This window comes from Pseudophryne corroboree, chromosome 1, assembly GCF_028390025.1.
Source record: "Pseudophryne corroboree isolate aPseCor3 chromosome 1, aPseCor3.hap2, whole genome shotgun sequence".
Taxonomy (NCBI): domain Eukaryota; kingdom Metazoa; phylum Chordata; class Amphibia; order Anura; family Myobatrachidae; genus Pseudophryne; species Pseudophryne corroboree.
The window spans coordinates 357,170,459-357,187,171 of record NC_086444.1 but is presented as its reverse complement, the minus strand read 5'-3'; the positions used below and the strand labels follow the sequence as shown (position 1 = coordinate 357,187,171).

General features: G+C 47.1%; 1 protein-coding gene across 2 annotated transcripts in view; it reads left to right on the top strand.

Annotated features, from left to right (window-relative positions):
- The window catches only part of MAPK1 (mitogen-activated protein kinase 1), a 229,030-nt gene that overhangs the window by 158,974 nt on the left and 53,343 nt on the right, over positions 1–16,713 (top strand). For both annotated transcript variants that reach the window (XM_063964781.1, XM_063964780.1), the window contains exons 4-6: positions 3,185–3,301; positions 5,111–5,225; positions 5,325–5,456. In XM_063964781.1, coding sequence (XP_063820851.1) covers positions 3,185–3,301; positions 5,111–5,225; positions 5,325–5,456 — 364 coding nt within the window. The remainder of the gene's footprint in view (positions 1–3,184; positions 3,302–5,110; positions 5,226–5,324; positions 5,457–16,713) is intronic.

Below are 16,713 nucleotides of genomic sequence, written 5' to 3'. Positions count from 1 at the left end.
TGGATTTCCTTAAGTCACATTGGTTTGAGCCACTTAAGACCGTGGAATTGAAATATCTCACGTGGAAAGTGGTCATGTTGCTGGCCTTGGCTTCGGCCAGGCGTCTATCAGAATTGGCGGCTTTGTCATGTAAAAGCCCTTATCTGATTTTCCATATGGATAGGGCAGAATTGAGGACTCGTCCCCAATTTCTCCCTAAGGTGGTATCAGCCTTTCATCTGAACCAACCTATCGTGGTGCCTGCGGCTACTAAAGACTTGGAGGCTTCCAAGTTGTTGGACGTAGTCAGGGCCCTGAAAATGTATGTTTCCAGGACAGCTGGAGTCAGAAAAACTGACTCGCTATTTATCCTGTATGCGCCCAACAAGTTGGGTGCACCTGCTTCAAAGCAGACTATTGCTCGCTGGATCTGTAGTACGATTCAGCTTGCACATTCTGCGGCTGGACTGCCGCATCCTAAATCAGTGAAAGCCCATTCCACGAGGAAGGTGGGCTCTTCTTGGGCGGCTGCCCGAGGGGTCTCGGCTCTTCAACTTTGCCGAGCAGCTACTTGGTCGGGGTCAAACATGTTTGCAAAATTCTATAAGTTTGACACCCTGGCTGAGGAGGACCTAGAGTTTGCCCATTCGGTGCTGCAGAGTCATCCGCACTCTCCCGCCCGTTTGGGAGCTTTGGCATAATCCCCATGGTCCTTACGGAGTCCCAGCATCCACTTAGGACGTCATAGAAAATAAGAATTTACTCACCGGTAATTCTATTTCTCGTAGTCCGTAGTGGATGCTGGGCGCCCATCCCAAGTGCGGATTGTCTGCAATACTTGTATATAGTTATTGTTTAACTAAAGGGTTATTGTTGAGCCATCTGTTGAGAGGCTCAGTTGTTATCATGCTGTTAACTGGGTATTGTATCAAAAGTTATACGGTGTGATTGGTGTGGCTGGTATGAGTCTTACCCGGGATTCAAATCCTTCCTTATTGTGTCAGCTCTTCCGGGCACAGTATCCTAACTGAAGTCTGGAGGAGGGTCATAGTGGGAGGAGCCAGTGCACACCAGTAGTCTAAAGCTTTCTTTTAGTTGTGCCCAGTCTCCTGCGGAGCCGCTATTCCCCATGGTCCTTACGGAGTCCCAGCATCCACTACGGACTACGAGAAATAGAATTACCAGTGAGTAAATTCTTATTTTTTGAATATATGGAAAGGTGATCTTTTTTTCTATTGGATCCATTACCTCTTGGATATTTAACTCGTATTGGATGAAGTTTAAAGATACCATGATGGGAGTCAATATACACCATTCTGTGTGAGTTGGGGTACGCGTCTGGGCCATTGATTACCGTAAAAAGATACCTTGATCGGAGTTTCTCTCCATTTCTGTGTGAGTTTGGGTACGTAGAGAATTCCCATTGAAGCTTTTATCTGTGCTATTGTTAGCTGTAAAGATACCTTGATGTGAATTATATTCTTCAACATTGTGTGAGTCGGGGTACGCAGAATTTGATCCCCACCAGTTGTGATGTTCATAAGAAATAGTGAAATTCATTTATCCTTCAAAAGATACCTTTACATGTTCATACTTACCAGTGCACATTGTGAGTGGGGTATGCTCTTCTCCCCTTCCTTTAGGGCTTATATTAGAAGACACATACGATTATTGCAAAGTAGACTGGACTACACATTTTTTGTGTTTTGTTTTTTCTTTCTTTATATGAACTTTGGAGAATCTTCTCACAAGATATTTTGAAGAACTTAGGGATTCTAATTGGACTACCTTAAGAACTATCCAGAGCATTAACCATCAAGAGGAAACCTTCCAGCTGGTTGTTATTAAAGGGATGTATGGTCTTATCTATACTTTTATTACTAAAATAGTTTTCTCAGCGCCATGGACACAGATGAGTGTCTCTTTTCTTTAATTCAGGAAGTGCAGACATTTCTCCAGGGTGTGGTTAGACTTCAGCCTCCCTTTGTTCCTCCCACTGCACCTTGAGACCTAAACCTGGTACTATTTCCTCCAGTCATCCTTTTTGAGCCTTTGGAAACTGCGGACGTGAAGTTTCTCTCCTGGAAGACACTGGTCCTTTCTGGCTTTGGCTTCGGCTAGAAGGGTTTTAGAACTGGGAGCCCTGTAGTGTCGCTTTCCTTTTCTAGTCTTCTGTGTGGATAGAACAGAATTCCTCACAAAGCAGTATTTTCTGCCCAAGTTTGTTTCTTTCCACATTAACCAGCCTGTTGTGGTACCTGGTGTTTTTTTTTTTTTTTTTTTCAGAGGACTCTCCATCCTCTAACACTTTGGATGTGGTAAGAGCCTTGCACATCTATGTGAGCAGGAATGCTCAACTGAGGAAACTGCGTCAAAGCAGATGTTGGCTCGCTGGATTCACCTTGCTATTCGACAAGTGTATCCGGCATCCATTTCTGCACACTCCACACATTCGGTGGGACCCTCATGGGCGACTGCCCGAGGTATTTGAGCCACACAACTGTGTCATGTATCTACCTGGGCTGGACAAAATTTGTCTGATTTTATAGATTAGATACCTTTGTGGCCCCTGGATTCTCAATTTGACTGCTCAGTGTTTCAGGGGTGTCAGCGCTCTCCCGCCTGTGAAGGGGACGTCCAGACTGTCATAGGTCTCCAGTGTACCCTAGTGGATGAAGGAGAGAACAGGATTTTGGTACTTGCTGGTAAATCAATTTCTCAGATTCCCACAGGGGATACTGGACGTCCGCCCAGCGCTATGTTTTCCTGCAATTGTATGTTTGGTTGTGATTGCATCTGATGTGCAGATTGTTATACAGTTTTCATATTCTGTTTCATATATTTAACCTCCTTCCCTAAAGTTCTGTTCTCGCACTCTCTTCGCTGGCTCAGTTTATTTAACTGGTCTGAAGGGAAGGGAGGGGGAGTTACACTTATAAAATTAAAGTGCCCGTTCCACTTAGCCACTCGTCAATACCCCACTGCCATAAGCCTCCAGTGTCTCCTGTGGAATTATTAGAGAAATGGATTTGCCGGATGGTACCAAAATCCTGTTTTTGCTAAATAGTTAGAGGATCTCTATTGCATGCAGCCACCAGCAACTTATTTTGTGTCCTGTAGTTATACCAATATATATTTGAATCAACAATTTTGAAGTTTAACAATGTAATCTAAAATATTTGTTTTTGTTGCGTTCTTTATGTAGATTTGTGATTTTGGACTGGCTCGTGTTGCAGACCCAGATCATGACCACACTGGTTTTCTGACAGAATATGTTGCCACACGCTGGTACCGGGCTCCAGAAATTATGCTAAATTCCAAGGTAGTCTTTCAACCAATAATTTCTTTTTTTTTTTTTTTAACTAATTCCATCTATATTTCTGGGTAGTGTCATATTGTTTAAGAGATGTACACTTTCTGTGTTTTATTTTGTGAATTTATGATCTAAAATGTAGTTCTTTAGTCTGTACTTTTGTTGTGATTGCATATGTGACTATTCCTTTCTGGAATGAAAGGTGGTGCACATTTTCCCATCATTGATTGCTGTAATTAGTATAAAAAGTGGATAAGCTTGCATCTGGATTGCTTTGGTTATTAATTATGTCTCATTACATTAGCTAGTTCTTTCTCACAACTCCAGGTGTCAAATTTGTTTGTGATCTTAGGGTTGTAGCGACAAGCTATACGCTACACAATTAATGTGGCTTAGTTACATTACATCAATGCAGCAGTGGGGTGTTTTTTTTTTTTTTTTTTTGTCCTCATGAGATCTTTTGATTAAGCAGTGTTTGTAGACTGTGGTTGAATTGCTCTTGGTCAGACCCCCAACCATAGCTGAACTGAATTTATTTGTCCAATAGGTTTGGTTTTTGAAGCACAAACCGGGATAGTGCACTTGTTATTTTGGGGGGCAACCTTAGCACTTCTGATATGGTCTAATAATATCTATAAGGAATTTACATTATAAAAGGAAACCACAGGGCCTGAAATAGTGCAAACAAAGAAAAGAATATCTAGATCATTCAAGAGACTTACAGTATAAAATATTACATAAAATAGGTAACAAACTCTAAATGAAATTGCAGCCATAATAGCCATGAAAGCAGTGGAGCTGATCCCTGAGGTTCTGTGCTGTTGGCAGTGAGATGGCATAAGTGAAGTAAGGAAAAGCACACAAGGGAACATGGCCCTGCTAGTGAGAGCTTCCAATCTAGAGGGGAGTGAGAAGAATAGAGCGGTGTTATGATGAGCGCTGAAATTGGTTTTGTGAGCACATTTAAAGTTGTGGCAAGTCAGTGAGTCCAGATAAAGGGAGGTTACAATAGTCCACTCTAGAGATGACCTGTGAGTGGATGATGGTTTTTGTTACCTCCTGGGTGAGAGAGGGTCTGATTCTGGTGATATTTCAGTGGTAGAATCAAATCATGGAGAGGGACTGAATGTGGCATTTTGAAGGAGAGTGCAAAGTTGAGGATAACTGTAAAACTGAACGGATGGAAGAGATGGTGATGTCAGTGGATAGTGGACTAGTGAGTTGAAGGCATTTGTGGCGGTAGGAAGATCAGCTCAGTCTCACATTTGTTTAAGGACTTGCATACAGGAAGAAATGGCAGGGAAACATGGGGGTATGAATTCAGGGGAGGTAAGGTAGAAATATTGAATATCAAAAGAGGTGATGAGAGATTTGAAGGGAACTAAGAACAGAACAGTTGAGGTTGCTAAAAGCTACTGAAAAAGGGGAAGAAGTTGAGAGACTACAGGATCGTGCAGACCAAGTAAGTGAAGTATTTGCAGGGAGGGTTGTTCAAGGTGTCAAAAGCATTTCATGCATGAAAATACTTTGCATTCACAGTATGCCAAATTAAGTCTTTCTCTACTGTTCAGCATATTTACTGTCCAGCATCCAGGATGTAACACATCTCTAGGCCCACCAGAAAGTTACTGCCGAGTTCTAGTTCATTATAGGAAGATTGTTTTACACTTCAGCATGTGCTACGCCTTGTGTATCCTGCAGTGGAATATGATATAGTGAGAAATAATATCAAATATATTTAAACTAATCCTAATTAGCGCTTTTAGCACAAAATTTAAAATATCTTTTATAATATATTTTTTTCCCCCCTTTTAATAGGGTTATACCAAATCAATTGATATTTGGTCTGTCGGCTGCATTCTTGCAGAGATGCTATCTAACAGACCCATATTTCCTGGAAAGCATTACCTTGATCAACTTAATCATATCCTTGGTAAGGGTAAATGTGAAAGACTGACAGATATTTGTAACACTTTGTTCTTCAGTATTACAGGTTAGCATTTTGTCCTGTTAATGGTTTCCCTTTGTGCAGGCATACTTGGATCACCTTCTCAAGAGGATTTGAACTGTATAATCAATTTGAAAGCTAGGAACTACTTGCTTTCTCTCCCACACAAAAATAAGGTGCCCTGGAACAGACTCTTCCCAAATGCAGACCCCAAAGGTAATTTTATATTATGTACAGTGGCAGTGTTTTATAACGTGGAAAGTTTGCCATACAGATCTTATTGCTACAGTTTTGTTTTGTTCCTCATTTTGCTAGGTTTTGGAGGGTTTTTCTTTTCAAAAAACCAAATACAAAAATCATCTAGCACAATAGAACATAAACGTGAGAAGGAAGTTGGTGACTTTAAGGCTACCGCCACACATAGTGGCCAAGCGTACTTGTCCGGAAGGGGGTTCTGTGTGCACAGGGATCCTGATCTGCGGAATCCCGCAGTACAGGATCCGGCCAGTGCTACACAGGATTTCAATGGAACAGGGGGCGTGGCCTGGCGCTGGATGGGAACAGTCGCAGCTTCTTTGAGCTCTTGCTCCTGCACAGTTTTAACACCCTGCAAAGTCTCGGGTGATGAGCGGCGCCACACCACAATCCTTCCCACACCTTTCCCAAACCCCCAACTGCAAGCTTAGCCAGCGCCGGGAACACTGGGAACGACCCTGCGGGCCGTGGCTTACAACACAGCCAGCAGCCGGGACCTAGATTTCTGTGCCGTCCCGCTGGAAGCCCCACAACTGCGGCTCTAAACACTGCTCACCTCCCCCTGTGTGCTCCATACACCCCTTTGCTTGCTGGAAGTCTCGTCCGTCCCCTCCAACGGCTGCATCAGCCCGGACACCCAGCGGTGACAGCAGGTGAGGCTGCACAGAGTACACAGCCTGGCGGCCATCTTGGAAATTGGCAAACGCTGCAGCGCTGCCCTCAGAAGCGCCCACCAGTACAGACACCCGCCACTGGCCCCAAAACGGACTCTGCCCAAGGTCACTGTACCCCTGGGCACTATGATCTAGAGCAGGACCAGAAAAATTGAATACGTGGGCTCCCAACAGTCTGTGTGTCCCACACCTGCCATCTGGCTGCAGTGTGACCTGGTGTGTGTGCAGTGTGCAACACAGGGGACATTTCACTTGGTCTGTGTCCCAGCTGCACTCTCCACACACCCTTTATCGCTTCAAAGAAAGTTCAGTGTTCTAATTCTATTATATGCTACGATACTGCTCTATGCTTACTAATTTGTGAAGAAGCGACCCTAGATCTCCCTCTAGAGGTCTGTTGGGTGAACATATCCTTTCTCTGACGTCCTAAGTGGATGCTGGGGACTCCGTCAGGACCATGGGGTTTAGCGGCTCCGCAGGAGACAGGGCACAAAAGTAAAAGCTTTAGGATCAGGTGGTGTGGACTGGCTCCTCCCCCTATGACCCTCCTCCAAGCCTCAGTTAGATTTTTGTGCCCGGCCGAGAAGGGTGCAATCTAGGTGGCTCTTCTAAAGAGCTGCTTAGAGTAAAAGTTTGTTAGGTTTTTTATTTTCAGTGAGTCCTGCTGGCAACAGGCTCACTGCTACGAGGGACTTAGGGGAGAGAAGTGAACTCACCTGCGTGCAGGATGGATTGGCTTCTTAGGCTACTGGACACCATTAGCTCCAGAGGGAGTCGGAACACAGGTCTCACCCTGGGGTTCGTCCCGGAGCCGCGCCGCCGACCCCCCTTGCAGATGCCGAAAAGTGAAGGTCCAGAAACGGCGGCAGAAGACTCTTCAGTCTTCATAAGGTAGCGCACAGCACTGCAGCTGTGCGCCATTGTTGTCAGCACACTTCATAGCAGCGGTCACTGAGGGTGCAGGGCGCTGGGGGGGGGCGCCCTGGGCAGCAATGATAGTACCTTATTCTGGCTAAAAATACATCACATATAGCCCCTGGGGGCTATATGGATGTATTTAACCCCTGCCAGGTCTCAGAAAAACGGGAGAAGAAGCCCGCCGAAAAGGGGGCGGGGCCTATTCTCCTCAGCACACAGCGCCATTTTCCCTCACAGAAATGCTGGTGGGAAGGCTCCCAGGCTCTCCCCTGCACTGCACTACAGAAACAGGGTTAAAACAGAGAGGGGGGGCACTTATTTGGCGATATGTGTATATATATATATATATATATATATTAAAATGCTATAAGGGAAAAACACTTATATAAAGGTTGTCCCTGTATAATTATAGCGTTTTTGGTGTGTGCTGGCAAACTCTCCCTCTGTCTCCCCAAAGGGCTAGTGGGGTCCTGTCCTCTATCAGAGCATTCCCTGTGTGTGTGCTGTGTGTCGGTACGTGTGTGTCGACATGTATGAGGACGATGTTGGTGAGGAGGCGGAGCAATTGCCTGAAATGGTGATGTCACTCTCTAGGGAGTCGACACCGGAATGGATGGCTTATTTAAGGAATTACGTGATAATGTCAACACGCTGCAAGGTCGGTTGACGACATGAGACGGCCGGCAAACAAATTAGTACCTGTCCAGGCGTCTCAAACACCGTCAGGGGCTGTAAAACGCTCATTTACCTCAGTCGGTCGACACAGACACGGACACTGACTCCAGTGTCGACGGTGAAGAAACAAACGTATTTTCCTTTAGGGCCACACGTTACATGTTAAGGGCAATGAAGGAGGTGTTACATATTTCTGATACTACAAGTACCACAAGAAGGGTATTATGTGGGGTGTGAAAAAACTACCTGTAGTTTTTCCTGAATCAGATAAATTAAATGAAGTGTGTGATGATGCGTGGGTTTCCCCCGATAGAAAATTACTGGCGGTATACCCTTTCCCGCCAGAAGTTAGGGCGCGTTGGGAAACACCCTTTAGGGTGGATAAGGCGCTCACACGCTTATCAAAACAAGTGGCGGTACCGTCCCCAGATAGGGCCGCCCTCAAGGAGCCAGCTGAGAGGCTGGAAAATATCCTAAAAAGGTATGTATATACACACACACTGGTGTTATACTGCGACCAGCGATCGCCTCAGCCTGGATGTGCAGCGCTGGGGTGGCTTGGTCGGATTCCCTGACTGAAAATATTGATACCCGTGACAGGGACAGTATTTTATTGACTATAGAGCATTTAAAGGATGCATTTCTATATATGCGAGATGCACAGAGGGATATTTGCACTCTGGCATCAAGAGTAAGTGCGATGTCCATATCTGCCAGAAGATGTTTATGGACACGACAGTGGTCAGGTGATGCAGATTCCAAACGGCACATGGAAGTATTGCCGTATAAAGGGGAGGAGTTATTTGGGGTCGGTCCATCGGACCTGGTGGCCTCGGCAACAGCTGGAAAATCCACCTTTTTTACCCCAAATCACATCTCAGCAGAAAAAGACACCGTCTTTTCAGCCTCAGTCCTTTCGTCCCCATAAGGGCAAGCGGGCAAAAGGCCAGTCATATCTGCCCAGGGATAGAGGAAAGGGAAGAAGACTGCAGCAGGCAGCCCATTCCCAGGAACAGAAGCCCTCCACAGCTTCTGCCAAGTCCTCAGCATGACGCTGGGGCCGTACAAGCGGACTCAAGTGCGGTGGGGGGTCGTCTCAAGAGTTTCAGCGCGTAGTGGGCTCACTCGCATGTGGACCCCTGGATCCTACAAGTAGTATCCCAGGGGTACAGACTGGAGATTCGAGACGTCTCCCCCTCGCAGGCTCCTGATGTCTGCTTTACCAACCTCTTCCTCCGACAGGGAGGCAGTATTGGAAACAATTCACAAGCTGTATTCCCAGCAGGTGATAATCAAAGTACCCCTCCTACAACAAGGAAAGGGGTATTATTCCACACTATATTGTGGTACTGAAGCCAGACGGCTCGGTGAGACCTATTCTAAATGGGAAATCTTTGAACACTTACATACAAAGGTTCAAATCAAGATGGAGTCACTCAGAGCAGTGATAGCGAACCAGGAAGAAGGGGACTATATGGTGTCCCTGGACATCAAGGATGCTTGCCTCCATGTCCCAAATTGCCCTTCTCACCAAGGGTACCTCAGGTTCGTGGTACGGAACTGTCACTATCAGTTTCAGACGCTGCCGTTTGGATTGTCCACGGCACCCCGGGTCTTTACCAAAGTAATGGCCGAAATGATGATTCTTCTTCAAAGAAAAGGCGTCTTAATTATCCCTTACTTGGACGATCTCCTGATAAGGACAAGGTCCAGAGAACAGTTGGAAGTCGGAGTAGCACTATCTCAAGTAGTTCTACGACAGCACGGGTGGATTCTAAATATCCAAAATCGCAGCCGTTTCCGACGACACGTCTGCTGTTCCTAGGGATGGTTCTGGACACAGTCCAGAAAAAGGTGTTTCTCCCGGAGGAGAAAGCCAGGGAGTTATCCGAGCTAGTCAGGAACCTCCTAAAACCAGGAAAAGTGTCAGTGCATCATTGCACAAGAGTCCTGGGAAAAATGGTGGCTTATTACGAAGCGATTCCATTCGGCAGATTCCACGCAAGAACTTTTCAGTGGGATCTGCTGGACAAATGGTCCGGATCGCATTTTCAGATGCATCAGCGGATAACCCTATCTCCAAGGACAAGGGTGTCTCTCCTGTGGTGGTTACAGAGTGCTCATCTTCTAGAGGGCCGCAGATTCGGCATTCAGGATTGGATGCTGGTGACCACGGAGGCCAGCCTGAGAGGCTGGGGAACAGTCACACAGGGAAAAAATTTCCAGGGAGTGTGATCAAGTCTGGAGATTTCTCTAACGTCCTAAGTGGATGCTGGGGACTCCGTCAGGACCATGGGGATTAGCGGCTCCGCAGGAGACAGGGCACAAAAAATAAAGCTTTAGGATCAGGTGGTGTGCACTGGCTCCTCCCCCTATGACCCTCCTCCAAGCCTCAGTTAGGTTTTTGTGCCCGTCCGAGCAGGGTGCAATCTAGGTGGCTCTCCTAAAGAGCTGCTTAGAAAAAGTTTTTTAGGTTTTTTATTTTCAGTGAGTCCTGCTGGCAACAGGCTCACTGCATCGAGGGACTTAGGGGAGAGAATTTCAACTCACCTGCGTGCAGGATGGATTGGATTCTTAGGCTACTGGACACCATTAGCTCCAGAGGGAGTCGGAACACAGGTCTCACCCTGGGGTTCGTCCCGGAGCCGCGCCGCCGACCCCCCTTGCAGATGCCGAAGTTGAAGAGGTCCAGAGGTCCAGAAACAGGCGGCAGAAGACTTTCAGTCTTCATAAGGTAGCGCACAGCACTGCAGCTGTGCGCCATTGTTGTCAGCACACTTCATACCAGCGGTCACTGAGGGTGCAGGGCGCTGGGGGGGGGCGCTCTGGGCAGCAATGTATTATACCTTTTTTATGGCTAAAATACATCACATATAGTCCTTGAGGCTATATGGATGTATTTAACCCCTGCCAGATCTCACAAACTCCGGGAGAAGAGCCCGCCGTTTTAGGGGGCGGGGCCTATTCTCCTCAGCACACGGCGCCATTTTCCTGCTCAGCTCTGCTGAGAGGAAGGCTCTCCCCTGCACTGCACTACAGAAACAGGGTTAAAACAGAGAGGGGGGGCACTTATTTGGCGATATGATTACATATGTGAAAATGCTATAAGGGAAAACACTTGTATAAGGGGTTGTCCCTGTATAATTATAGCGTTTTTGGTGTGTGCTGGCAAACTCTCCCTCTGTCTCCCCAAAGGGCTAGTGGGGTCCTGTCCTCTATCAGAGCATTCCCTGTGTGTGTGCTGTGTGTCGGTACGTGTGTGTCGACATGTAGGAGGACGATGTTGGTGAGGAGGCGGAGCAAATTGCCTGTATGGGTGATGTCACTCTCTAGGGAGTCGACACCGGAATGGATGGCTTATTTAGGAATTACGTGATAATGTCAACACGATGCAAGGTCGGTTGACGACATGAGACGGCCGGCAAACAAATTAGTACCTGTCCAGGCGTCTCAGACACCGTCAGGGGCTTGTAAAAACGCCCATTTACCTCAGTTGGTCGACACAGACACGGACACTGACTTCAGTGTCGACGGTGAAGAAACAAACGTATTTTCCTTTAGGGCCACACGTTACATGTTAAGGGCAATGAAGGAGGTGTTACATATTTCTGATACTACAAGTACCACAAATAAGGGTATTATGTAGGGTGGGAATAATCTACTTGTAGTTTTTCCTGAATCAGATAAATTAAAGTGTGTGATGATACGTGGGTTTCCTCTGATGGAAAATTATTGGAGGTATACCTTTTCCCGCCAGAAACACACCTTAGGGTGGATAAGGCGCTCAAACGCTTATAAAAACAAGTGGCGTTACCGTCTCCAGATACGGCCGCCCTCAAGGAGCCAGCTGATAGGAAGCTGAAAAATATCCTAAGAAGTATATACACACATACTGGTGTTATACTACGACCAGCAATCGCCTCAGCCTGGATGTGCAGCGCTGGGGGGGCTTGGTCGGATTTCCTGACTGAAAATATTGATACCCTTGACAGGAACAATATTTTATTGACTATAGAGCATTTTAAGGATGCATTTCTATATATGCGAGATGCGCAGAGGGATATTTGCATTCTGGCATCAAGAGTAGATGTGATGTCCATATCTGCCAGACGATGTTTATAGACACGACAGTGGTCAGGTGATGCAGATTCCAGACGGCACATGGAAGTATTGCCGTATAAAGGGGCGGTCCATCGGACCTGGTGGCCATGGCAACAGATGGAAAATCCACTTTTGTTACCCCAAGTCACATCTCAGCAGAAAAGGACACAGTCTTTTCAGTCTCAGTCCTTTCGTACCCATAAAGGCAGGCGGGCAAAAGGCCAGTCATATCTGCCCAGGGTTAGAGGAAAGGGAAGAAGACTGCAGCAGGCAGCCCATTCCCAGGAACAGAAGTCCTCCACAGCTTCTGCCAAGTCCGCAGCATGACGCTGGGGCCATACAAGCGGACTCAGGTGCGGTGGGGGGTCATCTCAAGAGTTTCAGCACGCAGTGGGCTCATTCGCAAGTGGACTCCTGGATCCTACACGTAGTATCCCAGGTGTACATTGGAAATTCGAGACGTCTTCCCCTCACAAGTTCCTGAAGTCTGCTTTACCAACGTCTCCCTCCGACAGGGAGGCAGTATTGGAAAAAAATTCACAGGCTGTATTCCCAGCACGTGATAATCAAAGTACCCCTCCTACAACAAGGGAAGGGGTATTATTCCACACTATATTGTGGTACTGAAGCCAAACGGCTCGGTGAGATCTAAAAGATTTGAACAATTACATACAAGGGTTCAAATCAAGATGGAGTCACTCAGAGCAGTGATAGCGAACCAGGATGATATGGTGTCACTGGATATCAGGGACGCTTACCTACAAGTCCAAATTTTGCCTTTCTCACCAAGGGTATCTCAGGTTCGTGGTACAGAACTGTCACTATCAGTTCAGACGCTGCCGTTTGGATTGTCCACGGCACCCCGGGTCTTTACCAAGGTAATGGCCGAAATGATGATTCTTCCTAAAAGAAATATGGACGCTTTCCTGATAAGGGCAAGGTCCAGAGAACAGTTGGCGGTCGGAGTAGCACTATCTCAAGTAGTTCTACGACAGCACGAGTGGATTCTAAATATTCCAAAATCGCAGCTTTTTCCGACGACACGTCTAATGTTCCTAGGGATGATTCTGGACACAGTCCAGAAAAGGATGTTTTCTCCCGGAGAAGAAAGCCAGGGAGTTATCCGAGCTAGTCAGGAACCTCCTAAAACCAGGAAAAGTATCAGTGCATCATTGCACAAAGGGTCCTGTGAAAAATGGTGGTTTCTTACAAAGCGATCCCGTTCGGTAGATTTCACGCAAGAACCTTTCAGTGGGATCTGCTGGGAAAATGGTCCGGATCGCATCTTCAGATGCATCAGCGGATAACCCTGTCTCCAAGGACAAGGGTGTTTCTTCTGCGGTGGCTGCAGAGTGCTCATCTATGAAAGGGCCGCAGATTCGGCATTCAGGACTGGGTCCTGGTGACCACGGATGCCAGCCTGAGTGGCTGGGGAGCAGTCACACAAGGAAAAAATTTCCAGGGAGTGTGATCAAGTCTGGAGACTTCTCTCCACATAAATATACTGGAGCTAAGGCCAATTTACAAGGCTCTAAGCTTAGCAAGACCTCTGCTTCAAGGTCAGCCGGTATTGATCCAGTGGGACAACATCACGGCAGTCGCCCACGAAAACAGGGCGGCACAAGAAGCAGGAGGGAAATGGCAGAAACTGCAAGGATTCTTCGCTGGGCGAAAAATCATGTGATAACACTCTCAGCAGTGTTAATTCCGGGAGTGGAAAACTGGGAAGCAGACTTCCTCAGCATAACCTCCACCCGGGAGAGTGGGGACTTCAGCGGGAAGTCTTCCACATGATTGTAAACCGTTGGGAAAAACCAAAGGTGGACATGATGGCGTCCCGCCTGAACAAAAAACTAGACAGATATTGCGCCAGGTCAAGGGACCCTCAGGCAATAGCGGTGGACGCTCTGGAAACACTGTGGGTGTACCAGTCATGGTATGTGTTCCCTCCTATGCATCTCATACCAAAAGTACTGAGAATCAAGGAGATGAGTAAGAACGATACTCGTGGTTCCGGATGGGTCAAGAAGGACTTGGTACCCGGAATTTCAAGAGATTCTCACGGAAGAACCGTGGCCTCTACCTTTAAGAAAGGACCTGCTCCAGCAGGGGCCTTGTCTGTTCCAAGACTTACCGCGGCTGCGTTTGACGGCATGGCAGTTGAACGCCGGATCCTGAAAGGGCATTCCAGATGAAGTCATCCCTACCCTGGTCGAAGCCAGGAAGGATGTAACCGCAAAACATTTTCACCGCAATTGGCGAAAATATGTTGCGTGGTGTGAGGCCAAGAAGGTCCCTACAGAGGAATTCCAACTGGGTCGTTTCCTACATTTCCTGAAAACAGGACTGTCTATGGGCCTAAAATTAGGGTCCATTAAGGTTCAAATTTCGACCCTGTCAAATTTATTCCAGAAAGAACTGGCTTCAGTGCCTGAAGTTCAGACGTTTGTAAAAGGGGTACTGCATATACAGCCTCCTTTTGTGCCCCCAGTGGCACCTTGGGATCTCAATGTTGTTTTTGAGTTTCCTAAAGTCACATTGGTTTGATCCACTCACCACTGTGGACTTAGAATCTTCACCTTCCATGTGAAATATTTTATTAGCCCTGGCTTCAGCCAGGCGTGTGTCAGAATGGGCGGCTTTATCATATAAAAGCCCTTACTTAATTTTTCATTCTGACAGGGCAGAATTGAGGACTCGTCCTCAATTTCTCCTTAAGGTGTTTTCTGTTTTTCACATGAACCAACCTATTGTGGTACCTGCGGCTACTAGGGACTTGGAGGACTCCAAGTTACTTGACGTTGTCAGGGCCCTGAAAATATATGTTTCCAGGACGACTGGAGTCAGAAAATCTGACTCGCTGTTTAGCCTGTATGCACCCAACAAGATGGGTGCTCCTGCTTCTAAACAGACGATTGCTCGCTGGATTTGTAGTACAATTCAGCTTGCTCATTCTGTGGCAGGCTTGCCACAGACAAAATCAGAAAAAGCCCATTCCACAAGGAAGTGGGCTCATCTTGGGCGACTGCCTGAGGGGTCTCGGCTTTACAACTTTGCTGAGCATTTACTTGGTCAGGGGCAAACACGTTTGCTAAATTCTACAAATTTGATACCCTGGCTGAGGAGGACATGGAGTCTCTCATTCGGTGCTGCAGGGTCATCCGCACTCTCCCGCCCGTTTGGGAGCTTTGGTATAATCCCCATGGTCCTGACGGAGTCCCCAGCATCCACTTAGGACGTTAGAGAAAATAAGAATTTACTTACCGATAATTCTATTTCTCGTAGTCCGTAGTGGATGCTGGGCGCCCATCCCAAGTGCGGATTGTCTGCAATACTTATACATAGTTATTGTTACAAAAAAATCGGGTTGTTATTGTTGTGAGCCGTCTGTTCAGAGGCTCCTACGTTTTGTCATACTGTTAACTGGGTTCAGATCACAAGTTGTACGGTGTGATTGGTGTGGCTGGTATGAGTCTTACCCGGGATTCAAGATCCTTCCTTATTGTGTACGCTCGTCCGGGCACAGTATCCTAACTGAGGCTTGGAGGAGGGTCATAGGGGGAGGAGCCAGTGCACACCACCTGATCCTAAAGCTTTATTTTTGTGCCCTGTCTCCTGCGGAGCCGCTAATCCCCATGGTCCTGACGGAGTCCCCAGCATCCACTACGGACTACGAGAAATAGAATTATCGGTAAGTAAATTCTTATTTTTTCTCCACATAAATATACTGGAGCTAAGGGCAATTTACAATGCTCTAAGCTTAGCAAGACCTCTGCTTCAAGGTCAGCCGGTATTGATCCAGTGGGACAACATCACGGCAGTCGCCCACGTAAACAGACAGGGCGGCACAAGAAGCAGGAGGGCAATGGCAGAAACTGCAAGGATTTTTCGCTGGGTGGAAAATCATGTGATAGCACTGTCAGCAGTGTTCTTTCCGGGAGTGGACAACTGGGAAGCAGACTTCCTCAGCAGGCACAACCTCCACCCGGGAGAGTGGGGACTTCATCGGGAAGTCTTCCACATGATTGTGAACCGTTGGAAAAGACCAAAGGTGGACATGATGGCGTCCCGCCTGAACAAAAAACTGGACAAGTATTGCGCCAGGTTAAAAGACCCTCAGGCAATAGCTGTGGACGTTCTGGTAACACCGTGGGTGTACCAGTCGGTGTATGTCTTCCCTCCTCTGCTTCTCATACCCAAGGTATGGAGAATTATAAGACGTAGAGGAGTAAGAACTATACTCGTGGCTCCGGATTGGCCAAGAAGGACTTGGTACCCGGAACTTCAAGAGATGCTCACAGAGGACTCATGGCCTCTGCCGCTAAGAAGGGACTTGCTTCAGCAAGTACCATGTCTGTTCCAAGACTTACCGCGGCTGCGTTTGACGGCATGGCGGTTGAACGCCGGATCCTAAGGGAAAAAGGCATTCCGGAAGAGGTCATTCCTACCCTGGTCAAAGCCAGGAAGGAGGTGACCGCACAACATTATCACCACATGTGGCGAAAATATGTTGCGTGGTGTGAGGCCAGGAAGGCCCCACGAAGAAATTTCAACTCGGTCGTTTCCTGCATTTCCTGCAAACAGGAGTGTCTATGGGCCTCAAATTGGGGTCCATTAAGGTTCAAATTTCGGCCCTGTCGATTTTCTTCCAGAAAGAATTGGCTTCAGTTCCTGAAGTCCAGAAGTTTGTCAAGGGAGTACTGCATATACAACCCCCTTTTGTGCCTCCAGTGGCACTGTGGGATCTCAACGTAGTTCTGGGATTCCTAAAATCACATTGGTTTAAACCGCTCAAATCTGTGGATTTGAAATATCTCACAGGGAAAGTGACCATGCTGTTGGCCCTGGCC